Below are 18,638 nucleotides of genomic sequence, written 5' to 3'. Positions count from 1 at the left end.
GTTAAATCATGTTAAGTGTTGTTAAGGTTCAGTGGGGAGGAGTCTTCCTAGGGTAAGGGTTAGGGGAGGAGTCTTCCTCACCTCTCTATCACTGATGAAGGCGTTCATGGAGGACAGGCAGGGCTCGATGCTCTCATGCCATGGAAGCAGATCCTCCTGGTAGTTATCCAGGAACATGTTGAGGATCCTGCACAGCAAGACAATAGAGTCTGTTAGATGACGACAGTAGTCAACACAAGACAATAGACTTGTCTTGTGCTTAACAGAATGTTGGAATACAGTTCTATGAGTAGAATACCGTAGGTTCAGTACTTAGTCCCTGTCGGTCAGTGCAGTGTACCAGAGTATAGAGTATACACTGTACAACACTGTAGTCACTAAATGGCTTTTTACCCGAGTATAGAGAACAGTGTAGTGTACCTACCTGAGTATAGAGAGCTGCACTGCGCGGTCAGCTCGGTGCTGGTCCATCAGTCTGACCAGCTCCTGGTAGAAGTCACGGGTCACCTGGTGGCACCACGAAACACAACCAGTGTTAACAGAGCAACCATTATAGCATACATACGTACGTATAAACACAAACCACATCTAGCATTACACAGCAACCATTGTACCATACATAAATATATACAACTAGTGTTAACACAGCAACCATTGTACCATACATACATATAAACACAAACCACAACTAGTGTTACACATAAATACAGTATATACAGGTAGAGAACGCATCGGCCGCTGGAGATTTTCGTCAACACTGTGTCACGGTTATAATTGGAGCCCTATTGGAGTCAGCAGTCCTCTCATTTACCTGGGTGTCACAGAGGTCACAGAGCAGCTGCTCCAGGGTCAGGATGACCTCCTTGGTGGCGGTCATCTCCTTCAGACTGCACACCAACATCTGGAACTCTGTCTCCTTCAGGTTGACGTCCTCCCTGAACTCTGAGCCCACACACACAAACACAGAATGAAAGGTTATATAGACAATAATAAGACAAGGGGCAGCAGTGTCTCAGGTATAGAGTTATCTTTGGTCACAAAAATCGTGACAACATTTTCATATGGTCCCATCTTTTGTTAGAAAGCAGCAGAGCCAACCTTTCCTCTCCTGCTTGTGAGCGACGGACAGGTGTTTGAGGGCGATGATGGCCAGCATCATCTCAGGCCGGGAGGAGGACAGACACGGCGTCAGCACAGACTTGACGTCGCAGGCGGACAGCTGCTCCGCCAGGCTCTGGTGGTTGGAGATCAGCATGGTGAGCACCAGCAGACCGTTACACACCGCCGAGGTGCACCTGCCGGGGTTGAGAGAGAGAGAGACACCGTTATCGATCCAACTGGCTGGCTTGTTGAATGATCGATCTAGTTGGATATGTCTGTCGGGGTGGAAACCTCATTTTGTCCAAACCTGCTACTTTTCATGGATTGAAATTCAGAAGGAGCAAAAAGTAGCAGATCAAAGCTTGCGTTTTTCTACTTTTGATGCTTTGTGTGAGGCTGTAGTGTGAGCAGGGCTTTAATTTACGTAAAAGATTTAATAAAAGAAAAGTTAAATAATGTTAGCCCAAGACCTAATCTGTTAAAATGTTGTTAGGGCCAAGTGAGTCCTAATCTGCAATTTGTGAAACCGTATGAACGTTTTTGTTCCTCTTTGGTCTTCCTCCAGGCCTCCTGCCTGGCAGTTCCATCCTCAGCATCCTTCTACCGATATACTCACTATCCCTCCTCTGTACCTGTCCAAACAGTCTCAGTCTGCAGTTCAGGCCAAAGGTGGTACTGCAGCTGAAAATGCTCTGAGAGCCATTCAAAAATGAGAGGCTCTCTATTCAGGAGTGGTAATTTAGCCTCAAACCTTTTGAAAAACGTTTTTGGGACATAAACAATATGACATAAATACTTTTTAAATGCATGGTGTATCACCTTTAAAGAAACTAAACAAAACTAGACTGTGTGGTTACCCTTTAGAGCTCTACATCAGTCTGATGGCAGCAGGGATGGCTCCCAACAGGGTTAGGGTTAGACTCTATGCTTACCCCTTGGTGCTCTGCATCAGTTTGATGGCAGCAGGGATGGCTCCCAGCAGGCCCGGTGAGCCCTGCGGCGTGGCCGAGCCGATGCTGGCGAAGATCTCCAGCACCACCTGCTGGCCGGACTCCGTCAGCGGAGAGCTGGAGCCCATGTTCCTCAGCTCGTACTTACTGGCTCCCGTCAGCACCTTCAGGGTCTGGGGGAGGGGAGGGGACAAAAAGGTGGTTAATATAGAAATGGAGAAAAAAAGTTTCTATCACACAAAGATTTGGAGGACCCCCTGCAGTAACTCTGAGGACCCCCCTAGGGTCTTCACCCCCTGTTGAAGACCCCTGCTGTAACGGATGACCTTTTTGGGTAACTGAACAAGTTTGTTTTGCAATTTAGTAGTTGGTTACTAGTTACCTTTTCCAAAATAATGGTGTTAATGTTAAAACATATAAAACAATAAATAGCATATAATGTGCCTCACCGCCAGTGCTATCTGCTGCAGCTGCGTGGCGCTGGGGAACTCCTGCATGCAGGAGAGGACGGCTTTGACCCCACCCTCCGTGGCGAAGGACACCCGCCACTCATGTTTGACCATCAGCTGGTAGGTCAGCCGCAGGGCGCAGGTCACGATCTCTAGACTCTGACCGCTGAGCAGCTCCACCAGAAGCTTCAAGAGCTTGTCTCTGTGGAGAAGGGAGGAGCTTGTTGTGAGCTTGTAGATCTGCCATTTTTGCCATGTGTCATATCTGTAAGTGCACTGTGTTGTCGTGGAAGATGGACTGTCACTGTACCACTAAAGGTGGACAAGAGCGTCTGCTAAATGCCTAAATTTCACATTGGTGCGTTTTTTCGGTGTGATTTCGAAATGCGAAATCCGCAAAAACATTTTTCAGGCCAAGGACCCCTCGCTGAGGCAGAAAGCAAGGACCCAGTGGCAACAGCTGCGAAACACAGAGTACGAAATAACTGTGTGCAAACGTGATTGAAATAACGTGAGGTCGATTTCTTTATTTACATGCTCCGAAATTCGCTCCTATAATAGTCTGAAAAAAAAAAACACAGCAATGTGCAAGGACCTTAAGTGTAACAAGCTTTTCATTGGTGTAGTAGGATGGATTGTACCATTAACTGTACCAAAGCTGTCATTGGTGTAGTAGTATGGACTGTACCATTAAGTGTACCAAGCTTTCATTGGTGGACAGGACACTCTTTTGTTTTACTTCCTGCATCACAACACACCTCTCGGGCCACCACTTGCCCCGGCCTCCTCTGTCAGTCTCAGTCTGGTTGAAGTGATAGTCGCGCCAGGTGGGGATATCACCCCGGGAACTAGAACACAACGTAGTTGAAGTGATAGTCACGCCAGGTGGGGATATCACCCCGGGAACTACAACACAATGTCACCATCTTTGTTATCGCTGATTCATTGCGATTGAGTGGCTTAAAACCCTGACACTGAAAAAATACCTAAAATGTTTCTATAAAATGTAATTGTAAACTGTCACTTTAGAAATGTGCAGATACCCTCAATACACTTAAAACTTTATGTTGGTTTGTTTACAGTTAAGTGAGAGAAAAATGTTGCATATTAAGCTAATCATCTGGGGACCCCCCAAAATAATTTGTGGACCCCCCTGGTGGGCCTTACCCACAGGTTGAGAACCATTGCTTTAAATAAATGGTAAATGGACTACATATAGCGCTTTTCTCCAAAAGCACTTTACACTGTACTTCACATCCACACACGGACGGCGGAAGAAACGAATATCATGCTGCCAGTTGGACATCTCCCACCTCCACCTGCTCTCACTCCACCTCAGAACGGACATGGTACAGGATATTGCAATGCAAAACACCAAATACTAAATAAAACTAGAAATACTGTTGTTACAAAACAGTGTGGGCTTGCTGCTCCCTCATTGACTGAAGGCCCTGCCTTTTTTGGAGCTGTGTGGAGCTCCCTATACATGGCCGTGTGTGTATCCGTCCGTCTATGTATGTGGGTATGTATGTGGGTCCGTATGTAGCCTCAAGAATGTGGTAGTACCTTTTATGACCACACATGTTAAGGGAGGGGCGCTGTTTTCAACTGCAATACACACACACACACACACACACACACACACACACACACACACACACACACAGCTCCACTTCGAACAGAGGTTCGATTTTTTTTTTTGGGAGAATATTATTCTCCCAAAAATAACCTTAGTATATTAAGATTTGGGAGAACATACTGGCCTGGGAGAACATACGCTTTCAGCGAGCTCACAAATCTTGGGAGAACATACTACAAAAGATTTCATGTGGGTGTTGTTATTTACATCAGGTCGCACTTGTTGGTGGTGATGTCACCAAGAACGCTGCTCCTCATTGGCTAAAGGCCCTGCCTTCGTACTGTCGGTCTTTTTTTTTTTAGGAGAATAAACTTAAAGATTTGGGAGAACACACTGGTCTCGCTTTTCAATGAGCCCACAATGAATCCAAAATACAAAACATACACAGACAAATACAGCCAGCCGTATCTGAGACAGAGACAGTGTCTCTGCTCAAGGACACTTACGACACTTAGCCAGAGGAGCCGGGAATAGAACTTAAAACCTTGGGATTCCAAGGATGGCCCGCTATACCTCCTGAGCCACTGTGGCCCCACTGCCGTGCGTTAGTATGGTGTATGGTGGTGTGGTGTGGTGTGGTGTGGTGTGGTGTGGTGTAGTGTGGTGTGGTGTGGTGTGGTGTGGTGTGGTGTGGTGTGGTGTGGTGTGGTCCTCTTACCGGATGCTCTGAGGGGAGTCGGAGCGCAGTGTGCTCCTGTCCTGGCCTCCGCTCCCTTCCTGCTCTAGGAGCTGCAGCATGGTCCTCATGGCCGCCAGCTGTAAGGAGGAGTCCTGGTTCTTCTTCAGGAGGTCCATCACCTCGCCCAGCTTCTCCAAGCACGTCTTCTTAGACTGCAGCCTTACTATGCTGAACACTGGAGAGGAGGAGAGGGGAGGAGGGGGATAAAATGTTACTTCAACACTTATGCTGCCATAGCAACTAATGTAGATTAACTGCCAAGGCTTTTTCCTATTGTATTCATCTGATTTTCGCATTTAATATTTGACAATTTGGCCAATGTTCAACTTGTCATTTTAGAGGCATCAAAAAGTCCTTAAATTGTCACTATACACTTAAACGTCATTGTTGGTTTGTTTACTGTTGAGTGAGAAAACAATGTTGCACATTAAGTTAATCATCTGGGGACCTCCTAATTCACCCTTTGTCAAGTCCCGCCCGTTGTCCCACCCCTCTTCACACCCATTGGTTGCTGTGTCTTGGTCGGACACTCGGTGGGATACTCCATCCACTACCATTTTAATTCAGGTGCTTCGTATTGTTATTCTGTGTGTTCAATTCTAATTTCAAACTTGGTTTCAGTAAAATGGAGCTGCTCATTGGCACTATAGTGACCCAGAATGTTTTTAAATGTTTTTATTTCTCTGAAAATTATGTTTTAGCAAACTCAACATAAAAAAGGTGGAATCAGGGCGGGACAAGGCAGATAGATTCCGCTGGTTGGTCAGTCAGGGACCAACCAGAAGGGGAACCCCCCCGCTAGGAGTCCCGACCCACAGGTTGAGAACCACTGGGTTAAACTAAGGACCCTAAAGCAGGGTTTCTCAAATGAGGGTATGTGTACCCCTAAAGGTACGCAGGGGTACTGCAGGGGGTACGTGAGAAAAAACTAGAAAATGGGAATATGTATTTTAGTGTTATGGTCAATAATACAAAGATATATATATATGATACAAAGTCTGTCAATAATAAAACATTAACAGACTTTGTGTGAACCTGCTCATTTGGGAAATTGTTCAACCAAATGACATCAATACCTTGACTAGTACAACCGTTATTGAATAGAAAGCAATGTTTATTTGACATTATGCATTTTTTTATGTCATTCTTTCCTAAGCAAAATGCTGCAGTCAGGGGAAGGGGTTACTGCAGCCAAAGAAGTTTGAGGACCACTGTCCTAAAGGTAGGGAGGGCAGTCACGATTTAGGACATTTTACATGACGATTAATTTTCACTCAAATAATTGCGATTAACGATTTAATTGTGTTTTTGTCGTGGACAATTACATTTCTGTTTGGCTTTTTGGCTTTGAAGTTGCACATGGCAGATATGACACACAACCTAAATATACAAAGAAATGACTGACATATTTGACAACTTTACCCTTAAAAAAGAACATTGATAGTGGAAATAGCCGATCTACAAGCTCACAACGCGTCGCGATGCGACGCGTCGTGAGCTACCTAAAGGATCCCGACCCTAGAAGAGAAAGAGTCCTTACCTTTCATCTTGTCCTCCAGGTCCTCGGGGTAAGTGGACAGGTCCTCGGCTGGCAGCTCTCCCTCTGCGTCCGGGCTGCCTGGGCCAGAGTTGGAGTCTCCTCCTCCTGGCTGCTGCGCCTCCTTGTTGGCCTTCTTGTTGGCTTGTAGGTTGGAGGAGGACGCCTCCGACGAGGAGGAGGAGGCGTTGGCGTTGTTGGTGGAAGAGGAGAAGGAGGTGCCTGCTGCTCCTCCCGTCCCAGAGGAGCATTCTGCTGGGGGGGGGGGGGGGGGGACACGCACACGTGGGAGACCCTTTTTTAAAACCATTTAGGCTTGAACGCAAATCTGTGTCTCTTTAGATTTGAACCACTTTAACCATTTTTTTAATGCGTTGAATATTTAAAAAATAGCAGTTCAAACAGTGTTGTTTTTTACAGCAAAATTTTATTTAGTTTTAGTCAGTCTTTTGAATAAAATGTCATTTAGTTTTAGTCATAATGTAGTCACCTGAAAAGTTTTAGTTTTAGTCTAATTTTAGTCGACTAAAAGATTTTAGGCGACTAAATCTACAGTTGATTTAGTCAACTAAAATGTATTTTGGCAGGCTTTGATGGCATCGTAATGACTGGTTTTACACTTGGTTGTGTGCTGAAAATAGCCAATCTACAAGCTCACAACGCGTCGCAGAGCGCGACGCGTTGTGAGCTTGTAGATCGGCTATTTTCAGCATGCAACACCTGAGAGCAAACAAACATAAAATGATTCTCTTCAGCACTAGTCCCTCCCTAACGTTTTAGTCTAGTTTTTATTTTGTTGACGAAATTGTCAATATATTTGGTCTTAGTTTTAGTCATCACAGCTTATTTTTTACTTAGTTTTTATTTAGTTTTCGTCAGTGAAAAAAACGCAGTCAACAAACATTTTTCATTATAACTTTAGTCGACAAAATCAACACCGAGTTCAAATATGATTATTTTGGGGGTCGCGGCCTGAAAAGGTTGAGAACCACTGGTGTAGTGGAACGGGAGTCTCACCCGTAGGGGGAGGCAGCTCCAGGCCCACGGTGTCTCCTCTGTGCTTGGCGAAGCAGTGGGAGCACAGGAGGTCCGGGAGGCTGGAGGAGGGGAGGTGCTGCCTCAGGTAGAGCAGCAGAACCCTGGCCAGGTCCACCGGGATCACCACACTGATCACACCACTGTCATCTAGACTGGAGTACTGTAGAGGAAGAAACAACCACACTGATCACACCACTGTCATCTAGACTGGAGTACTGTAGAGGAGGAGGAATTATGAATTAGTTCATTGCTGTAAAATACTATTTGGCAGATGTTAAGTGCAGCCACTCGAGCCAGCTAATATGTGACCACTCACAGAGTTTTCAGACACAACTCGGGGGTAATGGATTTCTACAATAGAGCTAAATGCATTAGATTTTATTTTTGGTTTTTTTTCGTTTCTAGCCATAATAAAACAGTTTGAATGTTGTAGGAGGTTTTTATAACAAGAGATAAGCGTTTTAGGTTCACTAAATGGTTAAAATTAAATCTTAAACATGGCTCTGTTTAAGACATTTTCCGTGGTTGTTTGGGGGTGTAACATTCTTCCACGTATTTAAATAGAGTGCTTGCGATTGGTCTGGCCTATTGTTCTCCCTCCTGGCTGAGCACCGCCGCAGCACCGCCCATAAGCACACGTGTTTCTAACAGTAAACACAACAATATCAATGTATCTTCTTGATGGCTAAGTTTGCTACTCACTTTGTGTCAGCACGCTTGCTATAATGCGTTGAATCATGTACCAGGAACACAACAGGACAGCTGCCTGTCTCCACAGTGGCGATCACTCAGATCGAAAAAGTGAGAAGTTTTAGCGTGGTGAAAAGAGTTGATCTGCAAGCTCACAACATGTTGCGAATGCGACGTGTTGTGAGCTTATAGATCAGCTAGTTTCAGAATGCATTGCAACACGTTGTACGACGAAGTGAAAGTCCGGCTTGACTGCGGAGTTGAGTCGCTTTTTTGCAAGGAGCGTTTCTCTTTCTTTCTTTTTCTCTCTCCCCATCCCCCTCTCTCCCCCTCTCTCTCTCTTTCTTTGTCAAGACTCGGTGGTTCAATCTAGCATAGAAGGATCCGGGGATCAATTGGTTTATAATCAGCGTCAGATTAAGTTTATTCTTATTGCATGCACCGTTTCACATGACCACTGAGCTCCCTCTTTCTGTCTCATTCATGTTACAAAACCTGTCGCGTCGCTACCTTCTCCGTGAGAGAGAGAGATGACGGGTGAATTACTGATGACTGGTAAAGTGAGCATCACTCTGTATGGAGAGAAAAGAGAGAGAGGCGGGGGGGGAGGGGAGGAGTGACTGGTAAAGTGACCATCGCTTTGGAGAGAGAGAGAGAGAGAGAGAGAGAGAGAGAGAGAAACAGAATCGCGTCTTTGGGCAAAGAAATAAGAGTAGTGGTGGGAAAAGTACTCAGATCTTTACTCAAGTAAAAGTATCAATACTATAATGCAGAAATATTCAGAATTTACTTGATTAAAAGTATACAAGTATTTCCATCAAAATGTACTTAAAGTAAACATAGAAATAAGTAGGCCTACTCATGAAGTAGGCATCTTTCATTATTCATTTCATGTTTTCAAAATGTAGGCTATAAAATAATACTTTGAAAATAGCAGATCTACAAGCTCACAGCGTAGTGGAGTAAAAATATTAGAAACTGGAAATACTCAAACAAATACCTCAAAATTATACTTAAGTAGAGTACTTAAGTAAATGTACTTAATTACTTTATACCAGTGGTTCTCAAACTGTGGGGTCTCCAAATTATATTTTGGGGTCCCCAGATGATTAGCTTAACACATTGACCGCCATTTTAACATACCTCCGTACTCCCACCTGCCATTCGTCTCCATAGACTTCCATGTACAGTAATTGGGTGTGCACGGATCATGCACACCCATGCCTAGCTAATGCACCACGTGTGTCCACATTGCTCACAGCTTTCAAACAAAAAAATCCGAATGGAAATCCGTTCAGGCATTCATGAGATAACAGCCACTATGTTTAACAAAGATGGCTGCCAAAATGGCTGCCATGCTTGAAAGATGGGGTTGCTATGGGGGTTAAACATGCAATTTCGCGATTGCTATCATGCCTACTCCATTTTTTTGGGGTCAAAAAATCTTTTTGAAAAAAAAATGTTTTGAATTTTTTTTTTTTTTTTTTTTAATTCTCGGGACTATCGGGCCTGGCGGGGAAAGACATTGGAATAATCTCGGGACTATCGGGCCTGGCAGGGAATGAGTTAATGTCATTTTATTTGTTTATTTTGGGGGTCACAGCCTAAAAAGGTTTGAGAACCCCTGATTTAAATACCATTCATGAGTTATGAGTATTATTAGATCTACTGGCTTGAAGGTCTGTCTTAATGTGAAATGTGTTTTAAATATTGACAGACAGTTGACAGCTAGTGGGGGAGTGGTTTGGGGAGTGGTTAGAGGTGGGGTTAACTACTATGTCACTCCCATTTTCTGGGACCTGAAAAGGTGTTAAAATAGAGAAACCTTTCAAGGGCATTTTCTTTGCTTTGGTGTTTCTGGACTTACAAGTTTCAAATGACCGTATCTTCTTCAAATTTTGTCAAATTTCTAATAATGATACATCATATGAAAGCTTAGATTCTGTACTTTCGGAAAATGTGAAAAGTAGAAAAATGACCATGGCCCCGTTGTGTCTGAGAACACCACAAGCGGTCACATATGTCTCGTCAGGCCTGTGGAAACACCTCAAGGACCTCACTTTGAGAACCACTACAATAATATGTACCGCTGCATGACGCAGAAGCACTACAATAACATGTACCGCAGCAGATACAGAGGGGTTTCCACACACTTTTACCAATGAATTTCCAAAGCTTTTCCAGAATATTTAACCCAATTTCCAGGCCTATACTGTATAACACTCATTCTGCAAAATTCTCAAATGATTTCTATACATTTGAAAACTTGAAATGGGACTGAATGATGGGACATCATTCATCCATGCAAATACTTTTGTCCCTTTACTCAAGTCAATTTTGAATTCCAGACTTTTTACTTTAACAGGGTATTTATACTTTGCAGTAGTAAACAATGTGAGTACTCTTTCCACCACTGCTACCAACATTAATGTGCAAACACAGCAGCAAGATTTGTGAACTGTTGTTATAAAAGAAGGCTAGAGAATGGAATACAACCACCCTAAGGACTACAAACCATTGATTGACATCATCTACAGTAGACCGACGGCACATTTTAAATCAGAGCCTTTTTTTTTATATTATTGAAATTGTATTGAGAAAAAAAGAAATGCTGCAATTTGTTCCAAAAAGCTTTATACCCTGTATAAATAAAATGACACAATATGACATAGCTCTGGTTACACAATTCTGTACCCCCTACAACTGGGGCAATTCTCGCTATTTCTACGGGTAATTATTTCGACTAAGGGTCAGTTTTACTGAGGTTAGGGTTAGGTTTAGGCATAGTGGTTGACATTCACCAGGTAAGCATTCACCAACGTCGGCAGGTTAGCATTTCACCAGGTTAACATTGACCTGCGTCGAACAATTGCAACGTCGAACAAATGTTATGTCGCAATATCGACACGCTCCCCTCCAACTGTATATAATGTTCCTCATTTTCAACAGTTTTTATTATTTTATTTTGACACTTGGCTCTGGCAATGTAAACGCATCTTTTCTCATGCCAATAAAGCTCCTTTGAAGTGAACTGAGCGGCTACCTGGAGGTGCATCTTCTGGGTGATGATGGAGGTATGGAGGCGGTAGGTCCTTACCTGGAGGTGCATCTTCTGGGTGATGATGGAGGTGACCTCCTGCTGCTGCTTGGGCTCCAGCTTCTTGATGAAGAACAGCAGCTCCCACCACTCCGCCCTGTTGAGGCTGGGGGTCTCCGCCCCGCAGCCCCCCTCCTCCTCCAGGTAGGGCAGGGAGTACAGGCCGCCCGGGGGCTTGCAGAAGAACGACTGGCTCACTGTGGACACACACACACACACACACGTGTTACAATTTAGACCAGGGGTCTTCCGGGACCCCTAGGGGGGTCCTCAGCGTTACTACAGGGGGTCCTCCAAATCTTTGTGTGATAGAAACCTTTTTTATATTAACCATCCTATAGTGTCCATATTCTGAGAACTTTAGCCAAAAATAGCAGATCTACAAGCTCACAACGCCTCGCGCTGCGAGGCGTTGTGAGCTTGTAGATCGGCTATTTTTGGCAAAGATCCTTGGTGTAGAGGGGGAAAAAGAGCAGACTAAGTACAGAGTGAAACGCCAAGTTTATTAAGTATTCACGGTTCAAGTGGTTAAATATCTGAAAACATTCATTGACATGAATCCAAAATACACTGATGATCGTGCTGTCAAACAATGAAACTATGCGGAATCTATGAAAAGGTTGTGGGGGTCCCTGCTTCATCTTTCTCTCAACTAAGGGGTCCTTGGCCTGAAAACGATTTAGACATTTAGCAGATGCTCTTAATCCAGGGCGATTTACGATGAGCAAAGACAGGAAAGCACAAGTTAATATACATCAAATCGTTGTTGTCGGGTGAAAACCTTGTATGTCCAAAACCGTTTGTTTTGTATTTATCCTTTTAAAAATGATTTATTTAAAATAGTGAAAATAAGTTACATTTTAGCCTTGCAAGGTCGTCGAGGCCAGGGCGAGTGCTATGGGCCGAGGTGCAGTCTGAAGAGGCGAGTTTGAAGAGTACGTTGGGAGTAAGGGCTGATGCACACACAGTACGAATTTATTTCGGTTCGGTCCGGGGAGTCACAAAATCTCGGCAGCGCCGAACAGCCAAATTAATCGCCCCCGCCCAACCTCTGAATGACATCATATTGTAGTTTGCACAGAGCTGAACGGAAGTACATTTGTCTCTAAAAGTGGGGTATGCATCGGCCCTTAGTCTGCTGTTGTTTCATCCCAGTTCCGGGAAGCCCTGTCCTAAGGCCTCAGGTCTTACTAGGGCATTCACGAATAGTGATTTTTAGTATTCGAATTATTCAACCTCAAAGTATTCGAATAGTCGAATATTCGACAGGACTGGCCAAACTGTCAAATATTAAGTACAAGAGGCGAACATTGTGAAAATAGCCGATCTACATGCTCACAACGCCTCGCGTTGCGAGGCGTTGCGAGGCGTTGTGAGCATGTAGATCTGCTATTTTCACAATATTTATCTGCGGAACCGAGTCACATTAAATCTAATACCTACAGTTCCAAGTGCTTGTCAGGGTGGGGGTCCCCAGTTCAAATATGTTTATTTTGGGGGTCACGGCCTAAAAGGTTTTGAGAACCCCTGGTATAAAGCATTAAAAGAATTCATCCACCAGGGGCATTGACAACTCATTCTTATGACTTCCTATCTCGCCAAGCTTTATAAACTATATATTTTTTAAAGAGAAAAAAATAAAAAAAATAAGCGAATATTCGACGTCGAATAGTGACTTTGATATTCGAATATTGGAATATTTGGTGAATGCCCTAGGTCTTACCCGTGTTGACTCGGAGCATCTCTGTGAGCGAGGAGGCTTTCTCCTGGGTCTCCTTGGCAGCCTGCTCAGCGTTGCCGTTGCCCAGGATCTCTATCATGTGCCAGTGGACCCAGTAGGTTCTGGCCAGAGAGGTCCAGAACGCCTAGAACCAAACACAAACAGGTTTGTATTACTATGACTTGTGAGGACAACCACATTTTAACTCATTTACTGCTTATGACTAGTTTGACGAGTTATATAAATGGGTCCACTCTGCCTATGACGAGTATGACGATAAAAGTACAGTAATAACTATAAAACAATTAATGTATGATCGCCGATTCGCCGTCATTCACTCTCTATGGATGGTAGCTATTCACAAAAAACGGATCCGGATGTTCCAAACCGGAAATGGGGGGGGGCGGGACATCGACACCTGTATCCTGTCTGCCAAAATGCCATCCGGTTCAATGTTACGCAACATCCACATGGCGCTCAATCACTTTCGCTTTGGGCAATGGAAGGCTGTTGTGTTTTGTTGCTTACCGTGACTGGATCGTATTGTGAATGCACTCGCAATGGATTCACGCACGCGCCCACGTTAAAGGTAGGCAAAATCCTGGCGGTGTGGACCATTAGAAGGGTCTTAAAATAGCAGTAAATTAGTTGTTTAAGAAGGTGATTTTATGAATTACATTTTTAAATTTGCCATTTTCAATCGCCTTATGAGTTTTGAATGGTGATCTGTCGTTCATGAGTGATTTGTTGCTAAGAACGAGTCACAAGAATGAATCATGAACGATTCGTTAATTTCCTCAAACTGTTACGTTCGTGCTTTCGTGCAGATAAGGTTTTGTGCAGATCTACAAGCTAGAACGCCTCGCGATGCGTTGTGAGCTTGTAGATCAGCCATTTCTACAATAAGTGTATAAAGAATAACGTTATTAAATGTGTCAGTCATTCCTTTGTATATTTGGGTTGTTTGTCATATTGTCTGCGCAAATTCAAAGCCAAACAGAAATGTCATTTTTATTCATATGCTCCAATGTCGACAAAAACACGATTAAATCGTTAATCGCAATTATTTCTGTGACAATTAATCGTCACGTAAAATGAATGTGACAGCCCTACTAACGGTACCTGTACGGGGGACAAGGGTTAATAATAATAATAATAATACCTGTACGGGCGGCGATCCGTCGTTGCTGTATCTGAAGTCGCCCACGTCTCCGGAGCTGACCTCCTCGTAGTCCTCCAGCATGCGGACCATCATGCCGCTCTTCAGGTGGTCCTGCACGTACTCCACGTACGCCGAGCGCGACGCAAAGTCTGTGCGCGTCTTGAAGGCCGTGGCCGCCGCGCCCAGCTTCTTCTTGGGGGCCTGCAGGGAGGGATTGGGACGATATTCATGAAGATTTCAAATCACGCATTCAAGTATTGTGAAGTACCAATGAAATTGTGGTTTACGATCGATGATCAAAATATCCCCAATATCCATTATCCCGGGGAACATTTGCCAAAAAATAAATTAAGTGTTTTTTTTAACACATTTAGATTGGGTACACATTATTGTGTATCATTATTTTATGCTTTAACTATTGAAAAACAGCAGATATACAAGCTCACTGCGCTGCGAGCTTGTAGATCAGAATTTTAAATTAGAATTTTGACCCGATTCTATAAGTGTCTTTTGAATCCTTCTATGTTTTTTTGAAAAAAAACCTATGTTTCTATGTCAGCAATCTGGCTATAGCCATCGTCAAAGAATAGGTCCTTTTCACTTAACTGGAGCTCAGTTAGTTCTTGAGAGACTACTATGTCAGTGGTTCTCAAACCTTTACATGTGAAGGACCCCCAAAATGATAAGTATTTGTCCACAGACCCCCATCTCAAAATATTTAGTTCCAGGGACCCCCCAGAAGCAAAATTTGTGTTACAAACGTTCGCTTTGAATATACATATATTCAAAGATTTGCACACATTTCACGACTTTCTCAAAAATAGCAGATCTACAAGCTTGTATATCTGCTATTTTTCACTAACCATTCAATAATTCTAGGCCTAAATGGGTTAAGCACGATAAACGATAATATCGATAATCGTCCCCTCACTACCTGTGAGGAGGCGGATCCCGAGGCCGAGGAGGAGGAGGAGCCTGTTGCCATGGGAGCCACGTTGACGGAGGACATCATGGAGGGGGGCGGGGCGTAGGACAGGCGCAGCTGGAAGATGGAGCGGGACCTGGACGGGTGGGCCTGGAACTGGAGGTCGTCCCCTCGCTCCTGGGACATCATCACGCCCCCTACCGTGCCTGCAAGACAAGGAAACGTAAGGCTAAGTCAGGGGTTTTCAAAGTGGGTGATGGGGACACTTGAAAAAAAAGTGAACAGTTATTTTCAGTCAGTTCTAACCAAAATGGCTATTATCTCAACGTTTTCCTTGCAACATAATCACTAAAATATCATTACTGTCAGGCAGATGCGCGATGCGAGGCGTTGTGTGCTTGTAGATCTGCTGTTTTCACTCATTTAGTACATTTTATGGATGATAAATACAAAACGAACGGTTTTGGACATACAAGGTTTCCACCCGACAACGACGATATGCTATAAATATAAGGTGCTGGGAGTGAGAATTATAATGTAGGGTTGAACGGATTTAAACAAATATTTATGGGGTGCCCTGAGACAAAAAAGTTTGGGAACCCCTGGGCTAAGTGATTTCACTTTAAGTTTCGGTTTCAGTTTTCATGTAGGTGACAGTCGGGGGCCTTCCTCCAATCATGATCAAGTTGTAGATCTGCTATTTTCACTACTCCTAGTTTGGGTCCCCAAACGTTTAATTTCTCTTGGGTCACGGGCTAAAAAGTTTGGGAACCATGCTTGCTGTAGACAGGGGTGTAAAGACTTTACACCACTGTCTACAGCAAGCATGGTTCCCAAACGTTTTAGCATGCTTTATACATTTTATTTTATCATGCTTTATATAAACCCTATTATATTAAATAAGCAGTTTTCTGCTGACATAAGCAGGAATCATGCAATTGCTTAATTTTAAAAAATATTTGTATTTTATTCAGGCGGCTAACAATGCTTCCTAAAGACATGTTGTGTGTGTGACACTTCCTGGGGCTACAATCTGCCTCCAAAACTATTATTTTTATCTGTGAGAAGTTCTGTCATTGGTCGATTAAACTGGGTGCCCATGCAAAATAACAGACCAATCAGGACCGCCTCTTGTTCTTGTTCAGATTGGTTGACCTGTCTGTCAATCCTTTTCATTTCATGCACCAATGAGCTGCTAATGACAGAGCTTCTTACAGGTAAAATAATAGTTTTGGAGGTAGACTGCGGCTCCTAGAAGCGCCACAGACTAGATTCTTTTAGGGAGCATTGTTAGCCGCCTGAATATAATAAAATAAAAAGATTTCCAGTGAAAAACCCGTATTTTTTCCGGGCTGCGTGGCTGAAAGGGGCCGCTCTACTGGTAGGCTGGCTCAGGGCACCATATGGCCCGGGACCGCTGCTGGTAGCACCTACCAACAGAAGTGGGGTGGGGCAACATGCGCAGGTTGCGGTCCCAGCCCATGACCCGCACCAGCTCTGAGATGAGGTTGGCCATGGCCAGGCTGAAGTCAAACTCCCTCTGGAGACGCAGCGACTCCGAGGACGAGGAGGAGGAGGAGGACGAGGGGAGGGAGGACGATGAGGAAGGGGAGGGGCCTTTGTCCTGTCGCTCAGAGCTAGACTCCGCCCCCGCCACCGTGTTGAGCTTGTCCATCAGCGACGTCACGCACAGGTAGCGTTTCACCAGGGAGAAGAGCAGCTTCCCTGGAATCTGGAACGATACAACATGTTTAAAGGGATATTCCACTTTCAACAGGGAAACACCTTATGGGCTGCTCCGCACACACACCCATTGTAACTTCAAACTCCATTTTAACCATGATAGATTCATTAAAAACACCCATTATTTTTTCTAGTGACTCATACTACCCTCCTAATACGTGAGCAGGACATGTTTTTTTCGATAACCTTTTTCATTTATTTTTAATAATTATTTGGGAAAATGGAAAAAATGAAATACAAAAAATAATTATTAAACTAATTCAATAACTATTGAAAAATAGCAGATATACAAGCTCACAGCGCGGCACCGAGTGCCGCGCTGCAAGCTTGTAGATCTGCAATTTTTGAAAAATCGTGAAAATGTGTGCACATTTTTCAATATATATTTTTCAAAGCAGACTTTTGTAACTCAAATCTCTGCTTCTGGGGGGTCCCTGGAACAACATATTTTTAGATGGGGATCTGCGCCCAAATAAATGTCACTGATTTAGAGGAAGGATTTAGAAGTCGGGTCAAAGATCGAGTCAAAGATATTCAAAGACTTGCATACATTCTCACGATTTTTCAAAAATACCAGATCTACAAGCTCGCAGCGGTGTGCCGCGCTGTGAGCTTGTATATCTGCTATTTTTCAATAGTTAAAGCACAAAATAATGGTTAAAGTGGTTAAAATCTAACACGACTCGGGCACGTTCCAACGTATTTGAGGGTTAAATGACGTTTGGTGTTTACGGTACCTGTGGGAGGTGGATGCCGTCGAAGGAGATGCCGTGCTCCTCCGAGGAGGTGGTCTCAGCGAACAGCTCCAGCAGAGTGTAGCGGTTGTCAAAGTCCATGTGCTGCTCGATGCCGTCCTGTTGGCTCAGAGAGAGCAGCACGTAGGCTCTGCTCCCTGGGAGAGAACACACAACAGGAGGAGAGAACATTAGACAATGTGGAAAATCTGGAAATTCACTAAGGGCATGTTTAGACGACAACTGTCTGTAGAGAAAACGGCGAGGTCCTGGGATTTACCATCATGTGTTTCCAACCCCCGAAAATGCTGGTGGTGTCTGAACGGAAGGCATATCTGACATTTCATTTTGCGGATTTCTCATGGTAACGGCATCGTGTAAACGGCGGCTAAGAAAGGAGCGTGCGTTTTCTTCTTCTTTAAATATATATTTTTGAAAGGGAACATTTGTAACTCAAATCTTTCACGAGGTCCCGGAACAAAATATGTTGAGATGGGTGTCCGCAGTCAAACACATCTAATTTTAGGGTATTCTAACGGGCTAAATCAGAACAGACAAGTCTGGTCATCTGCTGAGGAACAACACAGCAGATGCAGGAGACACCATATGGTGCTATAACTCTATTAGTCTGCTTGAAGAAATCAACGCTTCAACGTTTCATGCACAGACAGACACCAACAACATCCACTGAGGATGATGTACCTGTCAAATGTTTCATAAAACAAAGTCAATGATGTGCATGCATTTCCTGTCACGCATCATCATCTCCATGACATCATCCGCCCAATGTTGTACAGCAAGTGTTTCCCAAACAATGGGTCGGGATGATGATTTTTTTAATCACGCGAGCATCGCTATGGGTCATGAGTGAATATCCCGCTGAGTGAATATGTTATTTTCACAGGATGTTCACCTATTATAGATGGTATGTGTGTGAGTTAAATCATCATCATACCCGGAAGTTATGCGGGAACGCCTACTGGCAAAAAACTACTTTCTGGCCTTGACAGCCCATACATCCAGACAGAAAAGTCCCATCTGATTGCATTAAACGACGTTAAACTCACTTTGCCACTCGATTTGCCATTCACTATATGCAGGTGCATACCCTCTATTATGATACACAAAAGCATGAAAAAATAGCAGATCCACTTGTCGATCTGCATTTTTTCTG

The 18,638-nt window shown here is 43.9% G+C and overlaps 1 protein-coding gene across 3 annotated transcripts in view; it reads right to left on the bottom strand.

Moving 5' to 3' along the window:
* The window catches only part of cul9 (cullin 9), a 62,758-nt gene that overhangs the window by 35,092 nt on the left and 9,028 nt on the right, over positions 1-18,638 (bottom strand). The window contains exons 3-17 of one of the 3 annotated variants that reach the window (XM_080740313.1): positions 17,468-17,622; positions 16,422-16,719; positions 14,997-15,193; positions 14,063-14,263; positions 12,904-13,045; positions 11,181-11,377; positions 7,373-7,553; positions 6,359-6,610; positions 4,798-4,993; positions 2,501-2,702; positions 2,034-2,224; positions 1,099-1,295; positions 812-942; positions 425-507; positions 82-187 (exon numbers count right to left, since the gene is read on the bottom strand). In XM_080740313.1, the coding sequence (XP_080596439.1) occupies positions 82-187; positions 425-507; positions 812-942; positions 1,099-1,295; positions 2,034-2,224; positions 2,501-2,702; positions 4,798-4,993; positions 6,359-6,610; positions 7,373-7,553; positions 11,181-11,377; positions 12,904-13,045; positions 14,063-14,263; positions 14,997-15,193; positions 16,422-16,719; positions 17,468-17,622 (2,729 nt within the window). Of the gene's footprint in view, positions 1-81; positions 188-424; positions 508-811; positions 943-1,098; positions 1,296-2,033; positions 2,225-2,500; positions 2,703-4,797; positions 4,994-6,358; positions 6,611-7,372; positions 7,554-11,126; positions 11,148-11,180; positions 11,378-12,903; positions 13,046-14,062; positions 14,264-14,996; positions 15,194-16,421; positions 16,720-17,467; positions 17,623-18,638 lie in introns of those variants that run through there. The other 2 variants (XM_080740314.1, XM_080740315.1) reach the window with 2 other exon arrangements.

The sequence above is a fragment of the Nannobrachium achirus genome (genome assembly GCF_963921795.1).
Source record: "Nannobrachium achirus genome assembly, chromosome: 13".
In the NCBI taxonomy this organism is placed as follows: domain Eukaryota; kingdom Metazoa; phylum Chordata; class Actinopteri; order Myctophiformes; family Myctophidae; genus Nannobrachium; species Nannobrachium achirus.
The sequence above is the reverse complement of the archived record's forward strand: the minus strand, read 5'-3'. Positions and strand labels throughout refer to the sequence as shown.